General features: G+C 41.5%; 1 protein-coding gene and 1 non-coding gene across 2 annotated transcripts in view; both read right to left on the bottom strand.

Annotated features, from left to right (window-relative positions):
• The window catches only part of LOC145406439 (sestrin-2-like), a 34,392-nt gene that overhangs the window by 591 nt on the left and 13,010 nt on the right, over nucleotides 1–20,791 (bottom strand). The window contains exons 2-8 of the mRNA XM_080277595.1: nucleotides 20,654–20,791; nucleotides 18,193–18,375; nucleotides 17,454–17,595; nucleotides 15,487–15,613; nucleotides 9,351–9,489; nucleotides 8,666–9,028; nucleotides 8,097–8,249 (exon numbers count right to left, since the gene is read on the bottom strand). The exon at nucleotides 20,654–20,791 is cut by the window's right edge and continues 72 nt beyond it. Of these exons, the coding sequence (XP_080133721.1) occupies nucleotides 8,097–8,249; nucleotides 8,666–9,028; nucleotides 9,351–9,489; nucleotides 15,487–15,613; nucleotides 17,454–17,595; nucleotides 18,193–18,375; nucleotides 20,654–20,791 (1,245 nt within the window). The remainder of the gene's footprint in view (nucleotides 1–8,096; nucleotides 8,250–8,665; nucleotides 9,029–9,350; nucleotides 9,490–15,486; nucleotides 15,614–17,453; nucleotides 17,596–18,192; nucleotides 18,376–20,653) is intronic.
• Nucleotides 4,681–4,799, bottom strand: LOC145406559 (5S ribosomal RNA). The gene has a single exon (XR_013898580.1). It is a non-coding gene; the product is annotated as a 5S ribosomal RNA (ribosomal RNA).

The raw sequence follows: 20,791 nt of genomic DNA, 5'->3' as shown, positions 1-20,791 counted from the left end.
GTCATTTTTATGTATGTATATATGTTCCTCATATAGAGAAACCCTTACAGGAAGAGGCATTTTCAACATAACACTAGTGCTATAACTCACTTCCACTCCTCTCACTTCTGACTTGTTTCTTTCTACTGTAATAGGGTCCAAGATTCCCATCCATATACAAGAACTCGACTGAGGATCACAATATGATACTACACAGGTGTATAATGAACTCTGGTGCTCACTTCCTTCTTTATCACTGCCCTCAGTGTACCTGCAACTTTCTTTCCCTGCTGTATGCCTTCCTCCCATCCTTACTTGTCACAGTACCTAAATATCTGAAGGTTTCATGACTTTTGTATAATTGAAGTTTACCATGCAAATTGAATTATGCATGTGGCACCACTCAAACCCATGTTCTATGGCTAACTGGTATGATGAAATCCAAAAAATTTTCCCAAAGTCCCCCCTTCTAGCCTTCTTGAAATAATTAGACCCCCCCCTCATCATGCCTAACATTTACTGTAATATACTGTAGTAAACATACTACCTCTAAGAACATTACTGGGCACATTAACCCCTACTGGCTGGTTGACGTGTATAACCATCATGATTTTGGGTGTGGAGCAACGCCGGTTGACATGTATAGCCACAAGCATCTTCCCACTACCCTTTGAACTTTAACTTACCCTTACTCATCGACGGGACCACATGGAGACGTGGGGATACTTTCATTTGAAAGAGAAAGAGTTGGTGTATCTTTAATTTTTCTCTAGCTGATTTAGTTTGGCAGATTAGGGTTTGAAGTAAGGGTATTTTTTACCATCACGGATATCCCCCATAGAGAAGAGCCTGTGACATCGGAAAACCCCCAGCGTGTAGGGGTTAAGAGTTAATTATAGAAAGTGGTAAATAAGTGGTGATCATTTGTCATGACAGGGGACAGAGTGACATGGAAGCCTACCAAGGCCTGTCTGAACCGCCACAAGTAGTTGATGTAAAACTGGCAGAAGCCATTGTGCATTAATAATAAGTGCATTAAACACTGCAGCAATCGACTAAACTGCTTCTATTATTTTTGTATTTAGCGTAATACAAATGTCAATGCACTAAATGTCCCCAAGTAGTTGTTAATAAACCATTCTGTCCAGACGGGTGGGTGTAAACGCTGTACTGTGTATGTGTAGATAACGGCAGCCAGTGCAGTTGGTCACTGGGTACATACTGGTGAATACGGTAATGATTTCCCCCATGGCAACTGGCTTCCACATGTGATCAGCCCCAAACAGACTTATGAAGTGCTTCAAATGGATACCAATGATGGAAGCAAGCTTTTGCTTTTATCTGAATGGGGTAGTAATTAATACTGAACTAAAGTCTTGACTGAATTATTTAAAGGCAAACTTGACTAAAAGAATGAGAAATGATGTGAGAAGTGTTGTATTCATATGGGATATAAACTGATGGTTAGGAATGGTTAATTATGATAATTTTGTATTCTTGGGCAAAAATGAAGTACAGTACATTGCTGAGAATGCTGCCTCTCAATAGTTATGATAAAAATGAGAAAAAAGGGTCATCTGGTTCAAGACTGAGAGTACAGAATCGGCATAAACATTGTCATCCATGTTGACATCGTCACCATGCGAGGCATTGAACGTGGGCACCCAGCAGCCCATGTTTTGGTGGCTGATTACTGAAATTTTCCTGTGCATATTGATTTTTTCACCAAGGTTATCAAATATAAGTAGGGTACTCTCATCTTAAATGTCAGGACCAACTACCTAGCCCCGGGCTTCTACGCTCCTCATTGGGCAACGTAGGATTGGATGAGGGATGGATGGATTTATCTATCTGCTCAAATGGTGAATGGCACATATGGAGCCCATGCAAATGGAAGCGTTACTGTACTCACATTATCCATTTCCTGACCATTTGGGCTCACTATGCACTTCATTACTGCATTCCTCCCAAGACCATAATTTTACTTTTCCTTACATAATTTTGCTTTTTACACACATTTTCAATCCATTCACCATGCCTTGCACTCACCCTCACTTAACAGTACAGTATAGCATCACCAGCAAGGAACAGTACAGGCAATATTAACACCTTAGCCCCATTCATTATAGACCCACACTAAGAACATTCCAGCTTTCAGTCTCAAATCTTATGAAGTACTGCACTAATAATGCCTACCATATATATACACAGTGAACAACAAGGGAACCATGACATACCTCTCTCAGTCCAACACTCAAATAACAAAACTCAATGCATTTCAGATGCTAAAAACACCACCTGCTTGCTAACAGATTAATAAAAATTGTAATACTCAAACCTTACACACAGACTTGACAAATTCTTAGTTGGATGGTATCTGATGGTAGCTCAAACAAAGCACTACTTATGATTTGACCATATGAAACTTAATAGTAACAGTTTTACACTCAGGCTACTGTAAGTCACTCTTATTTCCTCCTTTGTAAATTGGTACCACATTGGCCTTCTTCCCTTCCCAAGGCCTATTTCTTTCTTCCAGAGAACATACAATTAAACAGTGAATCTTATGCACCAGTTGTTCTCTGCATTCCTTTAGTATTCAATTAGAGATCCCATCAGGCCCTGGGCCATTCCTTACATCATGATTTACCAGTAATTTATAAACTTCCTGCTCTTCAACTTTTATATCTTTTAACACTACATTTCTGGTCACTCCCTCCCCCTCCATAAAATCACTTTCCATGGTGAAAACCAATTGGAAACTTTTGTTCATTATTTCAGCTTGAAATACCACATCTTTATAGACCTTTCCTTTTACTTTCAGCTTATTGATTCCTTCCTTGTGCTTCAATTTGCCACTGACAAACCTATAAAACAATTTAGGTTTCTTCTCACTTGTCAACTATACCTCTCTCAATGTTTCTTTCTTCCTCTCTACAGATTATTGTATATTCATTTCTAGTTCTTTTGTATTCTTCCTTTGATCTTTTGTTACCTCCCTTTCTCCTTTTGTTCCATGCCGCATCCATTTCTCTTTCTGCTATCATACACCTTCAGGTGAACCAATCTTTAGTCCAATTCTCTCTCCCACTTATTCATTCATTCATTCATTCATTCATCATCCAATCCTACATTGCCCCATGAGGTGAGTAGGAGCCCAGGGCTGGGCAAGTTGGTCCTGACATTTAAGATAAGAGTGACCAGCCTCTCTCATCCCTGAGTGGCATTACGTGAGCAATAAACCCCAACCATCCCTTGGATATAAACCTTCACTGGCTCAGTCCAACTGGAGTGCCGTAATTACCCACTAAACCACCAGGCGCCAAAATTGGTTATATGATTACCACTCAGCGTACTAAATGGTTCCCTGGTGTACAGGAAACCATTTGGCTTGTCACTCAGTGTAGAGTCACCCACAGGCAGAAGGAAGAGAAAAGAATGAAGGAAAGAAAGACAGAAGAGGGAGTGTAAAGTCACCCGTAGGCGGAAGGACAAGGCAAGAATGAAGGAAAGAATGACAGAAGAGGAAGGAAGGAAAGAAGGGTGGAGGAAAGGAAAGGGCAGACACCCGAGAGCACCATTACATCAAATGAGTGGATGGAGACAGAGAGAGAGAGAGAGTGAGTTAAATGTGTGTGTGTGTGTGTGTGTGTGTGTGTGTGTGTGTGTGTGTGTGTGTGTGTGTGTGTGTGTGTGTATTTACCTAATTGTGATATACAGGAAATGAGCTACGCTCATGGGGTCCCTTCTCTGTTTCTCAGTAAGTCAAATTTAGCTTTAAAATCGTTTAAGTTTTTAGACTGGACGATCTCTTTGTCCAGGCTATTCCACAGGTCTATACATCTATAAGGAAAACCATATTTCTTGATATCTTTCAAGCAGCTAGGCATCTTCAATTTCATTCCGTGTCCTCTTGTTACTCTCTTATCCCAAACAAACAGATCTTCTTTGTCAATTTTATCTATTCCCATCATGCTCCTGAACACTGCAATCATGTCGCCTCTCTTTCTCCTTTCTTCTAAGGAAGGCAAATCCAGCTTTTCCAGCCTCTCTCTGTACGACAGATCTGCCAGACTGGGGACCATTTTGGTTGCTGTTCTTTGTATTCTCTCAATCTTGTTTATATCTTTCTTTGTGTGTGGGGACCACACTACTGCTGCATATTCTAAACTGGGGCAAATCATGGCCACTATCAATTTTTTCATCACCTCCTCATCCATATAATGAAAAGCTACTCTTATGTTAGTCAGGAGTTTATATGTCTCTCTAACTGTCTTGTTAATGTGTTTTTCAGGTGACAAACTGTCCTGGACCAGCACTCCCAAATCTTTTTCTTCTCTAGTTTTTGTGATTGGTTCATTACCCATCAAATAGTTCAGTGATGGCCTCTTGGTACTTTTACCCATTTCCAGTATTTTAAATTTTTTTGCACTGAATTTTGTTTCCCACATCTGGCTCCATTCGTGTATCTTATCCAGATCCTCCAGCAGCATTTTACAATCCTCCTCAACCTCTACCTTCCTCAAGATCTTTGCATCATCAGCAAACTGACTTGCATAACTGTTCACTCCATCTACCATTTCATCATCATCATCATTGCCAGACGCCATGTATCCCAAACGGGGTGGCCAATGGCTTAGAGTTAATTGTTTTACAGGGAGGGGCACTAATCCTCCACCAACCCCACTTGACACGTAGGGATGACAACAGCATCTGGTATTCCCAGGCGGTCACCCATCCAAGTACTAACCAGACCCAACGTTGCTTAACTTCGCTGATCGGACGGGAAGCGGTGTACTCAACGTGGTATGGCCGTTGGCATCTACCATTTCATTTATGTAAAATCAGGAACATTACTTGCGCCAACACCAAGCCCTGTGGGACTCCACATGTTACTTCCCTCAATCCAGACATCCTATTCTTTATTACTGTCCTCATTTATCTGTCTCTCAAAAAGTCTTTCATCCATTCCAGAAGGTTCCCCTTCAGCCCTCCTATATGCTCTAATTTCCACATTAGTCTCTTTTGGGGTACCTTGTCAAAGGCCTTCTCCAAATCTAAATACACACAATCCACCCAACCATCTCTCTCCTGAAGCAAGTCAATCGCTCTTGAGTAAAAACTCAACAAGTTGGAAGCACATGACCTTCCACTTCTGAATCCAAACTGACTTATCAGACAAAATATTCATCTCTTCCAGATATTTTACCCAACTATCTTTCAGAATTCTCTCGCACAATTTTGCGACCATGCTGGTTAGGGACACTGGTCTATAATTCAGGGGTTCTTCTCTGTTTCCTCCCTTATAAATTGGTATCACATTTGCCCTCTTCCATTCTTGAGGCACTTTCCCCTCTTCCAGAGAACACACAATGAAACTGTGAATCTTATACGCCAGTTGTTCTCTGCATTCCTTCAGTACCCAATTAGAGATTCCATCTGGTCCTGAGGCTTTCCTTACATCTTGAGTTTCCAGTAATTTATATACTTCTTGTACTTCCACTTTTATACCTTTTATCACTACATTTCTAGTCACTCCCTCCCCTTCCACAAACTCCTTTTCATTAGTGAAAACTGAGAGGAAACATTTGTTCATTATTTCTGTTTGCATTGCTGCATCTTTATAGACCTCTCCTTCTACTTTCAGTTTGGTGATTCCTTCCTTTTGTTTCAAAATGCCAATGGCAAATCTATAAAACAGTCTGGGTTCATCCTTACATTTGTCTATTGTACCTTTTTCAAAATTCCTTTCTTCCTCTCTACGTATTCTTGTGTATTCATTTCTAGTTCTTTTATATTCTTCCTTTGTTCTGTTGTTACCTCTCTTTCTCCAATTGTTCCATGCCGTGTCTCTCTCTTTTTTTTGCCATCATACACCTTCTATTAAACCACTCCTTTTTCCTGTTTTCTTTCCCTCTTACTCTTGGCACAAATTTTTCCACTCCCAAATTATAGAGGCCTAGAAAAATATCCCACTTCCTCTGTATCCCTCTTGTTTCTCTGAATTTTCTCCAATTTGCATTTTCAAAAAATTTTCTCAATCCTGTAAAGTCTGCTTTCCCAAAGTTGTATCTTCCCTGCCTATAAAGCTCGTCTCTTGGCTCCACGTTCCCTGTTATCATCTGGAATTCAATGACCACATGATCACTTTTTCCAACAAGACAGACATTTCAAGGAATCTATTGCATCGGGTTCTTTAGTAAAGAGTAAATCTAATCTTGCTGATGTGTCCTCACCTCAGAACCGTGTCTCTTCTTTGACCCATTGCGTCATCACATTGTTCATTGTTATTGCTCACCATCCACTCACTCGATGTAGTGCTGCTCTCAGGTGTCTGCCCTTTCCTCACCTCCATCCCTTTCCTTCCATCCTCTTCTGTCTTCCTTTCGTTCATTCTTTCCTTGTCCTTCTGCCTATGGGCAACTTTACACTCCCTCTTCTGTCTTTCTTTCCTTCATTCTTTTCTCTTCCTTCTGCCTGTGGGTGACTCTGCACTGAGTGACAAGCCAAATGGTTTCCTGTACACCAGGAAACCATTTACTACGCTGGGTGGTAACCATACAACCAAATTTTGGCGCCTGGTGGTTTAGTGGGTAATTATTGCGCTCCAGTTGGATTGAGCCGGTGAAGGTTTATATCCAAGGGGCGGTTGGGGTTGATTGCTCGTGTAATGCCACTCAGGGATGAGTGAGGCTGTCACTCTCATCTTAAATGTCGGGACCAACTGCCTAGCCCCGGGCTCCCACGCTCCTCATGGGGCAATGTAGGATTGGATGATAGATAGACAGATATATTTAATAATATAGTGCCCCACGAATCTTCGCAGCCTCCTGAGTCCCATTCCTCCCAGTTCACCTCTTTACAAATGAAGTCGCCCATTAAAATTATATTGTTGCTTTTCTCAATCTTTCTCTGTAAATAAGTAGCCATGTCTGACAACATTTCCTGGTATTCATCATCACTCTATGCTTCTTAGTGGGAACATACACTACTGCCATATCTCTCTTGCCATTCTCTCCAGTTTCTACTTTCATATTTATCACTTTGACCCTGACTTCTCCCATGTCCATGGTATCTACATTTATGTTGTTGTTCACTGCTATCATCACTCCTCCTCCTGTTTTTTCTTTTCTGTCTCTTCTCCACAGTTTGTACTTACAATCTCCCATATGAACATCAACATCATCTCTTAACTTGGTCTCTACAAAGCATATAACGTCAGGTTCATGTACCCTCAAAAAATCGTTGATTTCTAGCATTGCCGATATTAAACCATCAACATTAGTATATGCCACCTTCATATTATTTTTGATGTTTTTTATACACTCTTTTCTCCTTCTCTTCGCCAGTACCACTACCTTCATTTCTGATCCATGACTCTCCAATAAAACACTGTCTTCTCTTCCTCCAGTCTCTGTTCGTTTTTTACCTTTGCTACCTTTACTAACTCCTTTATTTTAGCTCTTTCTTCCTCAGTTGCATCTCTCCTTATCCAAACATTTTTTAACCCTTCCTTGTCTGATAATTTCCATATTCTACTAATAATTTCGTTTACTGTTGCTTGAGACTTAAACTTTACCTTCAATGGCCTTGCCCCTCTTGCCTCGTACTTTCCTAACCTAAACACCCATGTGTGTGCGTGTGTGCATGCGTGTTCAATAACATCATGCTAACTCTTAAGATATTTTTTTCTTTGACCACTTCCAGTTTTACTTAAAGACTGACCCTGTGACCTTGTGATATGAAATACCTGTACTGCTAATACTTTCATACTGCATAAAATGGATATTATATTCTGGGTACTAAGACACACTTATATTCATTATGAATCAACCCTCAGTATCAAAGGGTTGATTTAATTATGGGGGGGGGGGCAACTTCCATGTAGTTCATGTAATTTCAGCTTACATGTGGTCTTCTAACTAGTATCTTTATCCTGTTAACACATACAAGTAGATTGATTTTCAGTGTGTAGCACCCTTTCAGGTTTATTTTTTATTTAAATACTTTCATTTCAAATTTACATACTGACTTCACCATAACCCATGCATAAGCCCCCCCCCCCTGTAGCAACTGAATATTCTTAAATACTGTATTAAGTTAAAACAGCAACTGACTTGGCCAGGTAGGGTAGCACCAGGATGGGCAGTGGAATCGGCTAACGTTTCAGGGTAACAACAGGCTGCCTTGACAAATGCCTTCATTTGTGGGTCGAGATGCTTGTTGAGCAAGGAATAGTCATAGTCGTCATGGTGAATTCCAAGCAACCACTGTTGACACCAAAAGACACAAAATCAGTGCAAATACAGGAATATATAAATACTGAATAGCAAGAGTTCTTACTTTAACACCTTTATTAACGTTTACAAGTAACAGCTCTTGTAGTTCCTATGATCAAAGTATTACAAAACTAGGAAATGTATTGCACAGTTACTGCTACTGCTGTTATAGTGGGTAGTAACCACAAGATAAACTATATGCCCTGAGAGCTCTGGTTCCAAGAAGTACTTGAAGTGAAAGATTATAAACCAGTAATCAGTTCCCTCTGAGAGCTCTAGTTGCAGGAAAGCCTTAGAAGAGAAACAAGATTTGAAGGACAGTAGCCACTGACAATTGTCTGCAGTACTGTTGCAATCATAGTTTGTTAAAAGCTGCAGATGCATACTTATACTTTTCCATTACCAACCTGAACATAATTCCAAAGTGGCTTAGTTGGGATTGATACAGCTTTGCTAGGTGCCTTATCCTGGTGGGCAGGGTTGACCACTTTGTTGGCCTGATGATCCACAGTGCTTGTCTGGTCCTGCTGCTGGCTCACAGGGAGGTGAGCTGGAGAGGAGGAAGACATAGGGTGGGCAGAAGAGGAAGACAAAGGAAGAGTGGAGGAGGAAGGGTAGGTGTGTGGAGGGGAAGGAGTTGGGGATGGGAGGGCTGGAGAGGTCAGGGTTGTGGCAGAGAGAGCGGCAGTGAATCTGTCATCTAGGAAGGCCCCCACCTCCCCCAGCAGCCGGCTGCACATGGCATAACCATGGTCCTGCCAGTTGTACTCCTGAGGGCACAGTATACTAGGTTAACATATCAACCACATCACTTTCACTTTACATGTAAATGCCTGTATTCCTTCCCTTGTTTAGCAACAATATGGACCTTTTGATGATTCTGATCATAGGTTAAACCTCATCAGCTTGGGTATACCTTTGTTGTTTTATTATGGTTATTGCCAGATAATTTTATTCAAAAGGGTAAGACATTTCCAGGCTGTACGGTTAAGTTGTGCAGTACAGTAATACCTTTCTACAGTCTCATAATTCTGCAACACATCATTTAGTTCATATCCTTCCAAGAGTACTATGACTTCCTGAGTTACTCACATGAGCTGGGAAAGATGGGATACGTGACTGATCATTGCCATTAAAGTCCTCATAGGTGAAATATGGGTTGATGGTCAGGTGTGCATATGTCCGTCGTTCACCAGCTCCCTCAGCGACCATAGTGCTCTTACCATCTGATCTGAAGAAAGATGTTGCTCATAGTCAAGGTTGACTATAAACATTATTCATAAACGGAATCATTTTTTCCAAATGCATTTTTATTGTCTACAGTACCCTACAGATGCTGTATTAAAATTGGACAAAGAAGCATTACTGTACCTTCCTTTATAATAACTCTTTATCAAGACTGTTCTAAAGTCACAAGAACAGTACAGTTTTACTCATTGTACAGTCGTCAGCATAAATTCGCTGCAAGTCTACTCGTGTGATGTGAGTCCTTTTGTCTGGCAACAGTGTAAGGGGACTAGTTGCCACGTAGCCTTTTATACACTTTAATGACGTGTTTTTTAAAAATGGTACTAGAGGCTGGCTAGAGTACAATATTATGTATACCATATTTAATCAGTATAAAAAAAAAAGTGCAAAAGCTGACAGAATGTTATGAAACGACGTACGAGCGTAATACTCTGACATTCCTCATAACCATGTCTAAACTCCCTTCCCCTCTATCCCCCTTTCTCCTCCTGATGTCCCCCCACCCCTCCTTCCCCCTCCTACTCCCCACTCACATTCATGCCTCTCTACTTTCTCCTCTCCTCACTCTCTCTACTTTCTCCTCTCCTCACTCTCTCTACCTTCATTCATTTATCCACGGCTCTAACCCGACTGGTGCATCACAATTCTCTCTTGACTGTTTACTAAACCAATAATGTCCTGTTCTCAATTGCTCGAAAAGCTTTAATAAAATGTATCCAAGGCTAATTACCAATATTCCTTCCTGTTCTAATCCCATTCTCACCCTCCCTGTCTGATTCCCACTCTTTTTATTCCAGTTGTCATTCTTTTCTCCACCCCTTGTCACTACCAACAGCCGCTAGATACAGAAACGTTTGAGGTCTCGTTCATGTAATGTATTATTCCTTACTGTTTGTGTGTGTGTGTGTGTGTGTGTGTGTGTGTGTGTGTGTGTGTGTGTGTTTAGTGAGCCTGGCAGTTGGTGGCTATTATTTCAGTAGGTGATATTACACAAACATTTGTGCCCATTCCTCCTACTTAATCTCTGTCTCTCTCTCTCTCTCTCTGTCTCTATCTCTCTCTCTCTCTCTCTCGTTTCAAGGAAAATGTTCCCATCCTCCTCATACTGTTCACTGATTCATGAAGCAGGATCAGAACCCATCATGTTTCGAACTACTGTATCACGTTTGGAGTAAAGAGTGGATGAAAAAGACTGAGGCACGGCAAGATACTCTCGAATGTAAGAAGCTAAAAGGTTACAGGAATAGACAAGATATGGAGAAGAATGCAGTTCATTGCATAGATCTGCGCCGTGGTTAAGGTAGACAGGGTGCGGAGAGAGGGGAGTGGAAATGAAGGAGCATGGGGGGGGGGGAGTTGAGAAGTAGGGTGGGGAGGGACATGGGGTGGGTATGAGGGAGAGGGCAGAGGTTTCATCACTCTACAACATTTTTCTGTCGTCTTTTGCTCACTTTTATGCTAATCAGATATGAAGACCATTGCATTCTGGGCGATTTATAGCACTAATTCTTACAAATACGTCTTTAAAGCGTATAAAAGCCTGTGTGGCGACTAGTTCCTATACGCTGTTGCCAGACAAAACAACCACATCACACGAGCAGGCTTGCAGCAAATTTGTGCTGACGACTGTACAACATACATTATTCTTCCCTAATTCAACAATACTGTACTATAATAATGCTACTGCTGAGCAGCAAGAACATAAAAATGAATATATCATCATCTAGAACTTTCCCACCATACAGTGGGATGAGGTAGGGTTCAAAGAGCCAGAAAAACCCTGACAGAATGAGAAACTAACCAGTTAAATGGAGCACACACTCATTCATTCACCATTCATAATCCTGGAATCCTGACTCCAGCTGATAGGTCAAAAAAATATTTCCATGTCTTCACACTCATCTATCTGACAAATCTGATGACTGTCAAGATAAAACGGAGTGCCAAACCCAGGTCATATGCTCCTCTGCACAAAATTCATCCAGCCAGCTCAATCTCTTCTCAGTTCCTTTGCCTAAACAGTATCCATCCTTAACACCTCTCACACACTCGTTTCATATCTATATACACCTTCCTTGCTTACCATGTCTCCTCCCACCTTCAGACTTGCTCAGATATACCATTTTCACGACTCTCTCCACACCCATGCTCTCCACATGACCACACCATCTAAGCACACTTTCTTCAGTTCTGGCGTCCACAGACTTCCTTACTCTGCAGGTCATCCGCTCCTCTGCACAAAATTCATCCAGCCAGCTCAATCTCTTGTCGGTTCCTTTGCCTAAACACCATCCATCCTTAACTCCTCTCACACACCCATTCCATATCTATATACACCTTCTTCCTTGCATACCATGTCTCCTCCCACCATCAGACTTTCTCAGATATACCATTTTCACGACTCTCTCCACACCCATGCTCTCCACATGACCACAGCATCTAAGCACACTTTCTTCAGTTCTGGTGTCCACAGACTTCCTTACTCTGCACCTTTCATGAATCACATTATTTCTTATCCTATCCACTCTCATCACTCCCCACACATTCCTCAACAGTCCCATTTCCACTGCTCTTACTCTTAAGTTTTGTTAACATGCCATATCATAATCAGTAAAGAAATAATACACCATATAAAACTTGCCAAAAATAGCTACTAGGGTAATAATTCACTCCATTTTTTCTAACTTACCCCACTCTTGTCTTTAAAATACTGCTTCTGCTAGAACTTAACTTCACTAAAGCAAACTACATGATACTGCAACAAGAAACCAGTACAGCAAAGGCACACCATTCTTAAAACATACCAGATTACTGTTTTAAAAAAATAAATAAATGAAAATAAATTTATATACTGTATACAGTAAAAGTCCTGAATCCAAATGGCAGGGGACCGAGGGTCTTTCGGACTATTGTTTTTTTCGGACTATTGGGAGGGACCTTTGAAAACATTAGCAATATGTACATGATCATTAACCCGCACCGTCCCGGAAACATGAATTAACGTCCACACATGATGTGCACTCATGTCCCGGCGACGTGAATTAACGCGGCAACATTGCAAGGACCCTAATTTGCACAATTTTCAATTTTCGTTAGTGATTTTTGGCACGTATACACGGGACACCTTTCTCTATTCCTCTACAAGATGCCAAGCAGGGACAATGCCTTACACCGCATAACCTCTCCCCCCCCCCACCTTCCGCTCCTCTCCTGGTGACAACTCAAGCTGCCTGGAACCACTGACTCTCTTCTTCATTTCTGCAACATTCGCGGTCTGTCCTCTAAGTTTTGCTATGTTGAGCACCACCTCTCCTTCTCTAAACCTCATCTTCTTTTTCTAACTGAGACTCAGCTGTCTGAGGCAACTGACAGCAGACCCTTTTCTGTATCCTCCTACTTTCTCTATAATCATATCAAAGCCAAAGGTGGCTGTTGTGTATATATACACATCAATTTATCTTGCTCTCGTGTTCCTTAACTTGATTCTTCTGAATTCTCTACACTCTGGCTTCGGCTTTCCTGTCATTCTCTGATTAAATATATCTGCGCTGTTTACTTATCTCCTAATTCTACTGACTATCAAAAATTCTTTGACTATCTTACTTCTACAACAGAATGCATTCTATCCATTTCTTCTTTCTCTGAAATCTCCATTCTAGGAGATTTTAAAATCTCCATTCTAGGAGATTTTAACGTTCACCATCACCTTTGGCTCTCCTCTCCTTTCACTGATCCACCTGGTGAACAAGCCTACAACTTTTCTGTCCTTAATGACCTAGAGCAGCTTGTACAGCACCCTACCCGTATCTCTGACCGCCTTGGAGAGAGCTCCAACATACTTGACCTCTTCCTTACAACTAATCCTTCTGCATACACTGTTAATCTTTTCTCTCCGTTGGGCTCCTCCGATCACAGCCTTATGACCTTAACCAGTTCTATTGCTCCGGTATGGCCTATGGACCCTCCAAAGAATCATCGTCTGTGGCACTTTGGAGCTGCGGATTGGGAGGCCCTCAGGCAGTACTACTTAGATTTTCCCTGGAATGATTATTGCTTCCATGGCCGGAAGCCATCTGAGTGTGCCTTGCACATTACAGAGGTTATTCTCTCGAGCATGGAAGCATGCATTCCTTTCTCATATCCTTTGACTAATGCAAGACAGCCTTGGTTTAATCACGCTTGTTCTAATGCTGTCCGCAACAAGGAGAGGGCCTAAAAAAGGTACCAGAGCCAACCCACCCCTGAATCACATCATTTATACGTTTCTGCCCGGAATCGTGCTAAGTCTGTTCTTTCCTCTGCTAAAAATAACTTCATCCGTACTAAATGCTCTCAACTCTTCAATTTGAATTCTTCCTGCTCCTTTTGGCACCTTGCCAAAAACCTTTTTAACAACTTTACCTCACCATCCTTCCCTCCTCTTTTCTACTCTGATGGCTCTGCAGCTATTTCTTCTACTGATAAAGCAGATCTCTTCACTCAGACGTTCTCCTCCAATTCCACCTTAGACGATTCTGGTGCTGTTCCTCCATCACTTCCCCCCTCTGACTTCCTCCTGGCTGACATGAAAATTTCTTCAGCTGATGTATTTTCTGCCATCACAGGCCTCAATACTAATAAGGCACATGGGCCTGATGGAGTCCCTCCTGTTGTTCTCAAGAACTGTGCCCTGCCTAGGCAAACTCTTTCGCCTTTGTCTATCAACTTGTGCCTTTCCCTTTTGCTAGAATTTTGCTCTCATTCAGCCAGTCCCAAAGAAGGGTGACCACTCCCAACCCTCTAACTATCGTCCAATTGCTTTAACATCCTGTATCTCAAAAGTTTTCGAGTCAATTTTTAACAGAAAAATTTTAAAGCATCTTTCCTATCACAACCTTCTTTCTGATCGTCAGTATGGGTTCCGTCAGGAACGCTCCACTGGCGATCTTCTCACCTACCTTTCAGACACCTGGTCATCCTCCTTTCGGGACTTTGGCGAAAGCTTTGCCATTGCACTTGACATCACAAAGGCTTTCGATCGAGTCTGGCATAAATCTTTAATTTCCAAACTGCTCTCTTACGGTTTCTATCCTTCTATCTGTGCCTTCATCAATATCTTCCTTTCTGATCATTCTACAGATGCTGTTGTAGATGGCCATTGTTCTTCTCCTAGATCTAGTAACAGTGGTGTTCCTTAGGGCTTTGTCCTATCACCAACTCTCTTCCTTTTATTCATCAATGACCTAAGCTGTACATCTAACCCTGTCCACTCATACGCTGATGACTCCACCCTTCACCACTCCATTCGGTTCCCGCAATGTCCATCTCAGCAGTTACTTCAGAAACAAGGGATGAGGCTATGGCACACCTAATGTCTGACTTGGCTCGTATCTCTGACTGGGGTAAAAATAATCTGGTTTTTAATGCATCAAAGACTCAGTTTTTACACCTATCAAACCGACAAAATCTTCCATAGGTATATCCACTAATGTGTGTGTGTGTGTGTGTGTGTGTGTGTGTGTGTGTGTGTGTGTGTGTGTGTGTGTAATTCACCGGGACGGTCAGGATCACTTGATGGTCGTGATAGTCAGCTTTTACCCTCCCAGAAGGGAGCTGAGAGCTCATATAGTCCAATCAAAGGGCAAGGCTGTGACCTTCACACACACACACACACCCGTCCCCTTCCTCAAGGGGGACAGTAACCACCCACTTTTTCAGTGAAACTTTTCGCAACCTGAGCGAGGCTCGAACTCCCGTCTATCAGGTGGCATGCGAGAACGTTACCACTGAGCCGGCCCGCAGTATGTGTGTTGGGGGGGGGGGATAGATAGATAATGAAGGGCCTGAATTTACAGTACTGTATAGTACGAGTACATGAAAATTATATGTAACCTACAATAAACTTACTAAACATTAACTGCATTGTTCTCCATCAAAACTCAAAATAACAACTACATTGTACAGCATCAGAATCCAGAAGAATTTCAGTGACAATCCTAACCTGGCAGTGCAGGTATGGCTGGCACTGGTGGAGGAGTTGCTGGTGGTGTCTTGCCGGCCTGGCTGGGTCTGTGGGCAACCTGGCTCTTGCTTTCCAGTGCTTCCAAGTTCTCTTTCTGCTTCAGCTCCTAAGGGATCATGACAAAATTCAGTTAATCTCTGAAGATGAAGTGTTTGGTAGAGCTGGAGCAGAAGTTCACCTCCAGTTCCACTATAATGTACATTGTAGTTGGGACAGAAGTCTGCCTACTGTTCCACTATACCTACTTCACACTTAGGATATGTGTGTCATTTTTGTTTATAACATTAAATTAAAGAAAATTATCTTTGGGCAGAGAAATATGTCAAGCCTCTCTTACCTTAGAAATATGAGGTGCTATCAAAAAGTTCCCAGACAGTATACGACAGTTCCCCACGCAAACCGTTTGACCTTTATCGATGTGCAGAGTTGGATGCTCAGTAAAACCCGTCTACTACTCCCCAATATTTCAGTTGCATCACTATTTTCCGTTAAAGTTTGCAGCTCTATAAACGGTTTTGTTTTGTGTCAAGTGGAATTTTGGTGTGGAATGAAAATGGACTTAAAAGAACAAAGAGTTTGCATCAAATTGTGTTTTAAGCTAGGTAAAACAGCCTATGAAACAACAGAATGCTTAAGCAAGGTATTGGTGATGAAGCCATAAGAAGAATGCAGTGCTCTGAGTGGTTTTGACAATTCAAGGTTGGCTGAACATGTGTCAACAAAAATCCACATTCAGGATGTCTAACAACGTCAGTGACTGACAAAAATGTCTGAATTCATTTGAGCCGATTGTCATCAAAGCATTCAATACATCATATGTCATCTGCATCTCATTTGGTCAGTCAGAGCACTTTGGGCATGGGGAAACTGGTTGCTGCATCATTACAATGTGCCTGCAAAGGCAGCCATGTGCTTCCAGCAGTTTTTCACTGCCAGTGACATCACAGAGCTCCCCCATCCCCTGCACTCCCCTAATCTGTCCTCCTGTGACTTTTTTCTTTTCCCAGTAACGAAAATCGTCTTGAATGGCTCACATTTTGAGACAGTGAAAGACATTCAGGTCCTGGACACAATCAAGAAGGAAGAGTTCAAGAAGTGCTTCCAGAAGTTGCAGCAACACTTGAATCAATACACAGCCATGGGAAGGAAGCATTTCAAAGGTGAAAATATGGACTAGGTTGTATAGTAAGTCCCCCTCCTCCTTTTGGTATTATCCTAGTCTGGGATTTTTTTTTATAACACCTCGTATTGGCCAGCAGAGAAGAGAGAGAAGCAGAGGAGATGAATTACTATGCCAACTTTTATCCCCAGCTTTATCTTTTTAATATATGACTGTGATAATCGACAGCTGTAGTAAGCAATATCTCACCATTAGCCACTGAAGATTGCAGATTTCCCTACTTTCTATAAATTCCATTCCTGTTTAACACTTTGATTTCCCTACTTTCTATAAATTCCATTCCTGTTTAACACTTTTCCTACTCCACAGAACACTTTTCTGACTCCATAGGTGTGGCAAGCAGTATCTCAACAACAGCCACTTAACACATAATTTTCTACTTCCTATTAAACATCTAATTAACATACAGTATGTAAGCAGAATAACTGCACATCACACCTTTACACTATACCTATGTAAACATCTGATTGGTAGGAATATTACACTGCTGAAAAAAGTTATTGGTATTAACCATGTAAAATGCTTCAGCGTGAAACTGTGAAAAGAATAAGCATATACAAAATCCTACCAGTACATATCAACCACTTATCAAAACATCATGCTCTCATTATAATCTTCACTCTCTACATACATGTCACAGTGAAAGCACCAATCCACTCAGGTCATTTACAAAATAGTACTTTAAAGACCTCTTAAAAAGAGCTGATTATTCAATTTCACTTAAGTTACATCTATGTCTCCAATTAGCATTATCCAACTCACTCACCATCCTCCTTCTTGGCTTTGCGTGGAAGTGATGATAGGCCACATCCATGGAGAAAGGAAGAAAGTGCATGAAAGTGTGTCATAATGCACAGTGCCTGGCACAGCTCACCAAGAGACCAACTCTCCTCGCCTTTAGTGAGTTGCTGTACATTAGAAAAAATAAATTAGTCTGAGAAAAATACTGAATAAAAACTTACTATAATGAATAGTTTAATAGTTTTAAGAGAAGGAGGTGTGAACTTGAAGCAGGGCAGTGAAATGGCAGTGGACAGGGCGACATGGAGGCGATTTGTTTGTGGCCACCCCTTACGGGATTAAGGCGCCTGGCAACAGATAGATAGATAGTAGAACAGAAAACACATTTTGGAATATTCATTTTATTTCTACAGATATAGTTTATAAGACAACAGTGCCATGGATAAAGAAACACCATGACAAATGTATTAAACTCAAGGAAAGAATGTAACACACTCCATGTTCTTTTGTTGTTGCTTTAAAGATCCTAACCAGGATGTAGAACTACACAATGTATATACAAGCTCCACATGAGAATTTTCATGTTATCTGCACTACTTAACAATGAAATTTGACAAAATACTTCCTGATGTTGTGGATGGTATGCCTGACAGACTGTTCAATCAAAGGACCATTTAGAAGTAAGGGCCTTTATTTTCTGGTGTGTAACCTCTAAATAGTGCTTTGATTGACCAAAATATTCCTGCTGAGTACTTTTCACACACCTGTATGTGGTGTGGAAGGAGAAGCCAGGGTCGATGTGCAAGGATATTGTTAATTGGAGCGAGGGCACAGAGCTTAGGTGGAGCATGCTGAATGCCAGCTAACCATCGTATATCACCTCCAGCACTTCTGAAGTCTGAGAGCAATGCACGCATCAGCCATTCCACCTCGTGCCGACACACAGCCTGGTGGAGTAGAGAGACACTTACAGTATAAAGAGTATATATTTTAACATGCAGTGTTAAGTAACTATTCCTGAAATAAAACAAGAAAATAAGGAAGAAATATGCAAGAACTGTAGATAACACTACTGTATTCTTACAGTTTGTTACTAAAAGTTTACTTTGTTTGCATATGTGGCATACACAGATCTGATTACAAGATAACATAGAAATATGGTGTACCTGTTACAAGTACAATACAAATAAGGAAGAAATATGCAAGAACTGTAGATAACACTACTGTATTCTTACAGTTTGTTACTAAAAGTTTACTTTGTTTGCATATGTGGCATACACAGATCTGATTACAAGATAACATAGAAATATGGTGTACCTGTTACAAGTACAGTATTGTGTATGTTTACCTTCATATACAGGTAATTTGTATGTATTTATGTTCATAGGTGCACAGTAACTTGGTGGCCTATTCAGTAAAATAACTACACCCACCGCAAATTGACTTACGACCTTCACACAGAATTGCTATGGGAGAGTTGTCTGTCTTTGCTTTGTGTTTCCACCTCTACCATGTGAATTTTGGGGATAAGAAGTAACTGACAACTCCTCTGGTGTTGGCAGGAGGTGGTGAAACACTCAGCTCGTCAGTGCTTGCCCAGAAGCGAGAGTGGGAGTATATGTTCTCGTCGCTCCGAACTTGCACCTCCCTCTTTTTTCGTATGCATCACTGATTGCCCTGTTATTTTCCTAGAGTCGAGTTCTCATGACTGGAAAGTACTGCTTAAGGGATGAGAGGGTCCGTATCATTGCATGGAAGCAGGATAATGTCCCTATCAACATGATTTGTGAATGTACTGGATGCGCAAAAGTCAACCGTCATGAAGATTCTTGCTGCAGCGCGTGGCCTGCCACCTGATGTCGTACCACAGCACAAGCATGGCGGTGGAAAGAGGAGGACGATTTCCAGAGGTACAAAAACGCTTCTGAAGGGGGATGTAATCAAGAATCCTCGACTGACAGCAGCAGAATTGAAGAGAATGCATCTCCAGCTGTTACAAGAAGTCTCAATTCGAACTATACAACACCGCTTGCAAAAGAAGCTGGGTTTGCCATGCCACACCGCAGCCAAGAAACCGCTTCTCACTGACCGCATGAAGAAGCAGCGCATTCAGTTTGCCAAGAAATGTGCACACTGGACACTGGATGAATGGAGAAAAGTTATGTTTTCTGATGAAAGTACATTTCAAGTGTTCCAGGTGTGTTCTGTCAAGGTTCGTCGCCCTGCCTTCAGTAGTCGATATGACCCTGCTTACATGGTGCCAACTGTTAAGCACCCACAATCAGTAATGGTATGAGGGTGTTTCTCAGGTGAAATGGGAAGGGGAAGCCTCTACTTTCTTCCAAAGAACTTGAAGATGAATGGTGGCCGGTACATTCAAGTTCTGAAAGATCATTTGTTAAACTTTTTTGCTATTCATGGGTGCGACTCTTTCATGCACGATTCAGCTCATGTCACAAGTCAAGGAAGGTGACAAAATGGCTTCAGGATAATCGAATTGATATCCTCGACTGGCTTGGCAACAGTCCAGATATAAATCCGATAAAAAACTGCTGGGCAAAGATGAAGAAAATCATGGCAGAGAAGAAGACACCCAATCTGGACAACCTCAAGACTGAACTGACAAATGTTTGGTGCAAAGAAATGTCCTTAGAGTACTTTAGAGATCTAAGTGATTCCAAGCCAAAATGCATCCAACTGATCCTGAAAAACAAGAGAAACATGATTTCATATTAATGAAAGGCATTTCATGAACAAACATTGTGATATACTATGATTTCTGTTTTTTAATATCTTGTGGGGGGGGGAGGTCCTAAGTCAATTTGCGGTAGCTGTATCTTCTTTGTAACTCTGATATTGGTGTACTTGATGGTAATGAGCTGCCCTTTACCTCATGCTTAACGAATGTGGTGGAGTCCAATCCTTGCATATTCAGTAAAATATATATCTTTTTTGTAACTCTGGCACTGGTGTATTGGATAGTAATGAGCTCCCCATTACCCCATACTTAACCAATGTGGTGGAGTCCAGTCCTTCAATTGCCCAGTTATAGCCTGACCATGATGATGATGACAATGATGTATATAGTGAGTACAAGAAGGTTTATCAATTATCAGTATGTACAATATTGCATATGGTTAAATAGCTACAGCTTTACAGTGCACAGTACTAAAGAGTGTATACAATATTAACAAAAGAAGTGAGAGAAGAAAGTGTGGTACTTACAAGTGCTGCAATGTAGAGTCTCCAAGTGTGTGGGAGTGGTCCGTCACCATGCAGAAGGTGGGCATGGCTGCGGTACCATGTGTCACCATATTGTCCGCCCCCAACCCCACCCACCACACCTACTACACGCTCAGCCCA

Source organism: Coenobita brevimanus, chromosome 70, assembly GCF_032717465.1.
Source record: "Coenobita brevimanus isolate Jiangsu-jjx chromosome 70, ASM3271746v2, whole genome shotgun sequence".
NCBI classification, from domain to species: Eukaryota; Metazoa; Arthropoda; class Malacostraca; order Decapoda; family Coenobitidae; genus Coenobita; species Coenobita brevimanus.
The sequence above is the reverse complement of the archived record's forward strand: the minus strand, read 5'-3'. Positions and strand labels throughout refer to the sequence as shown.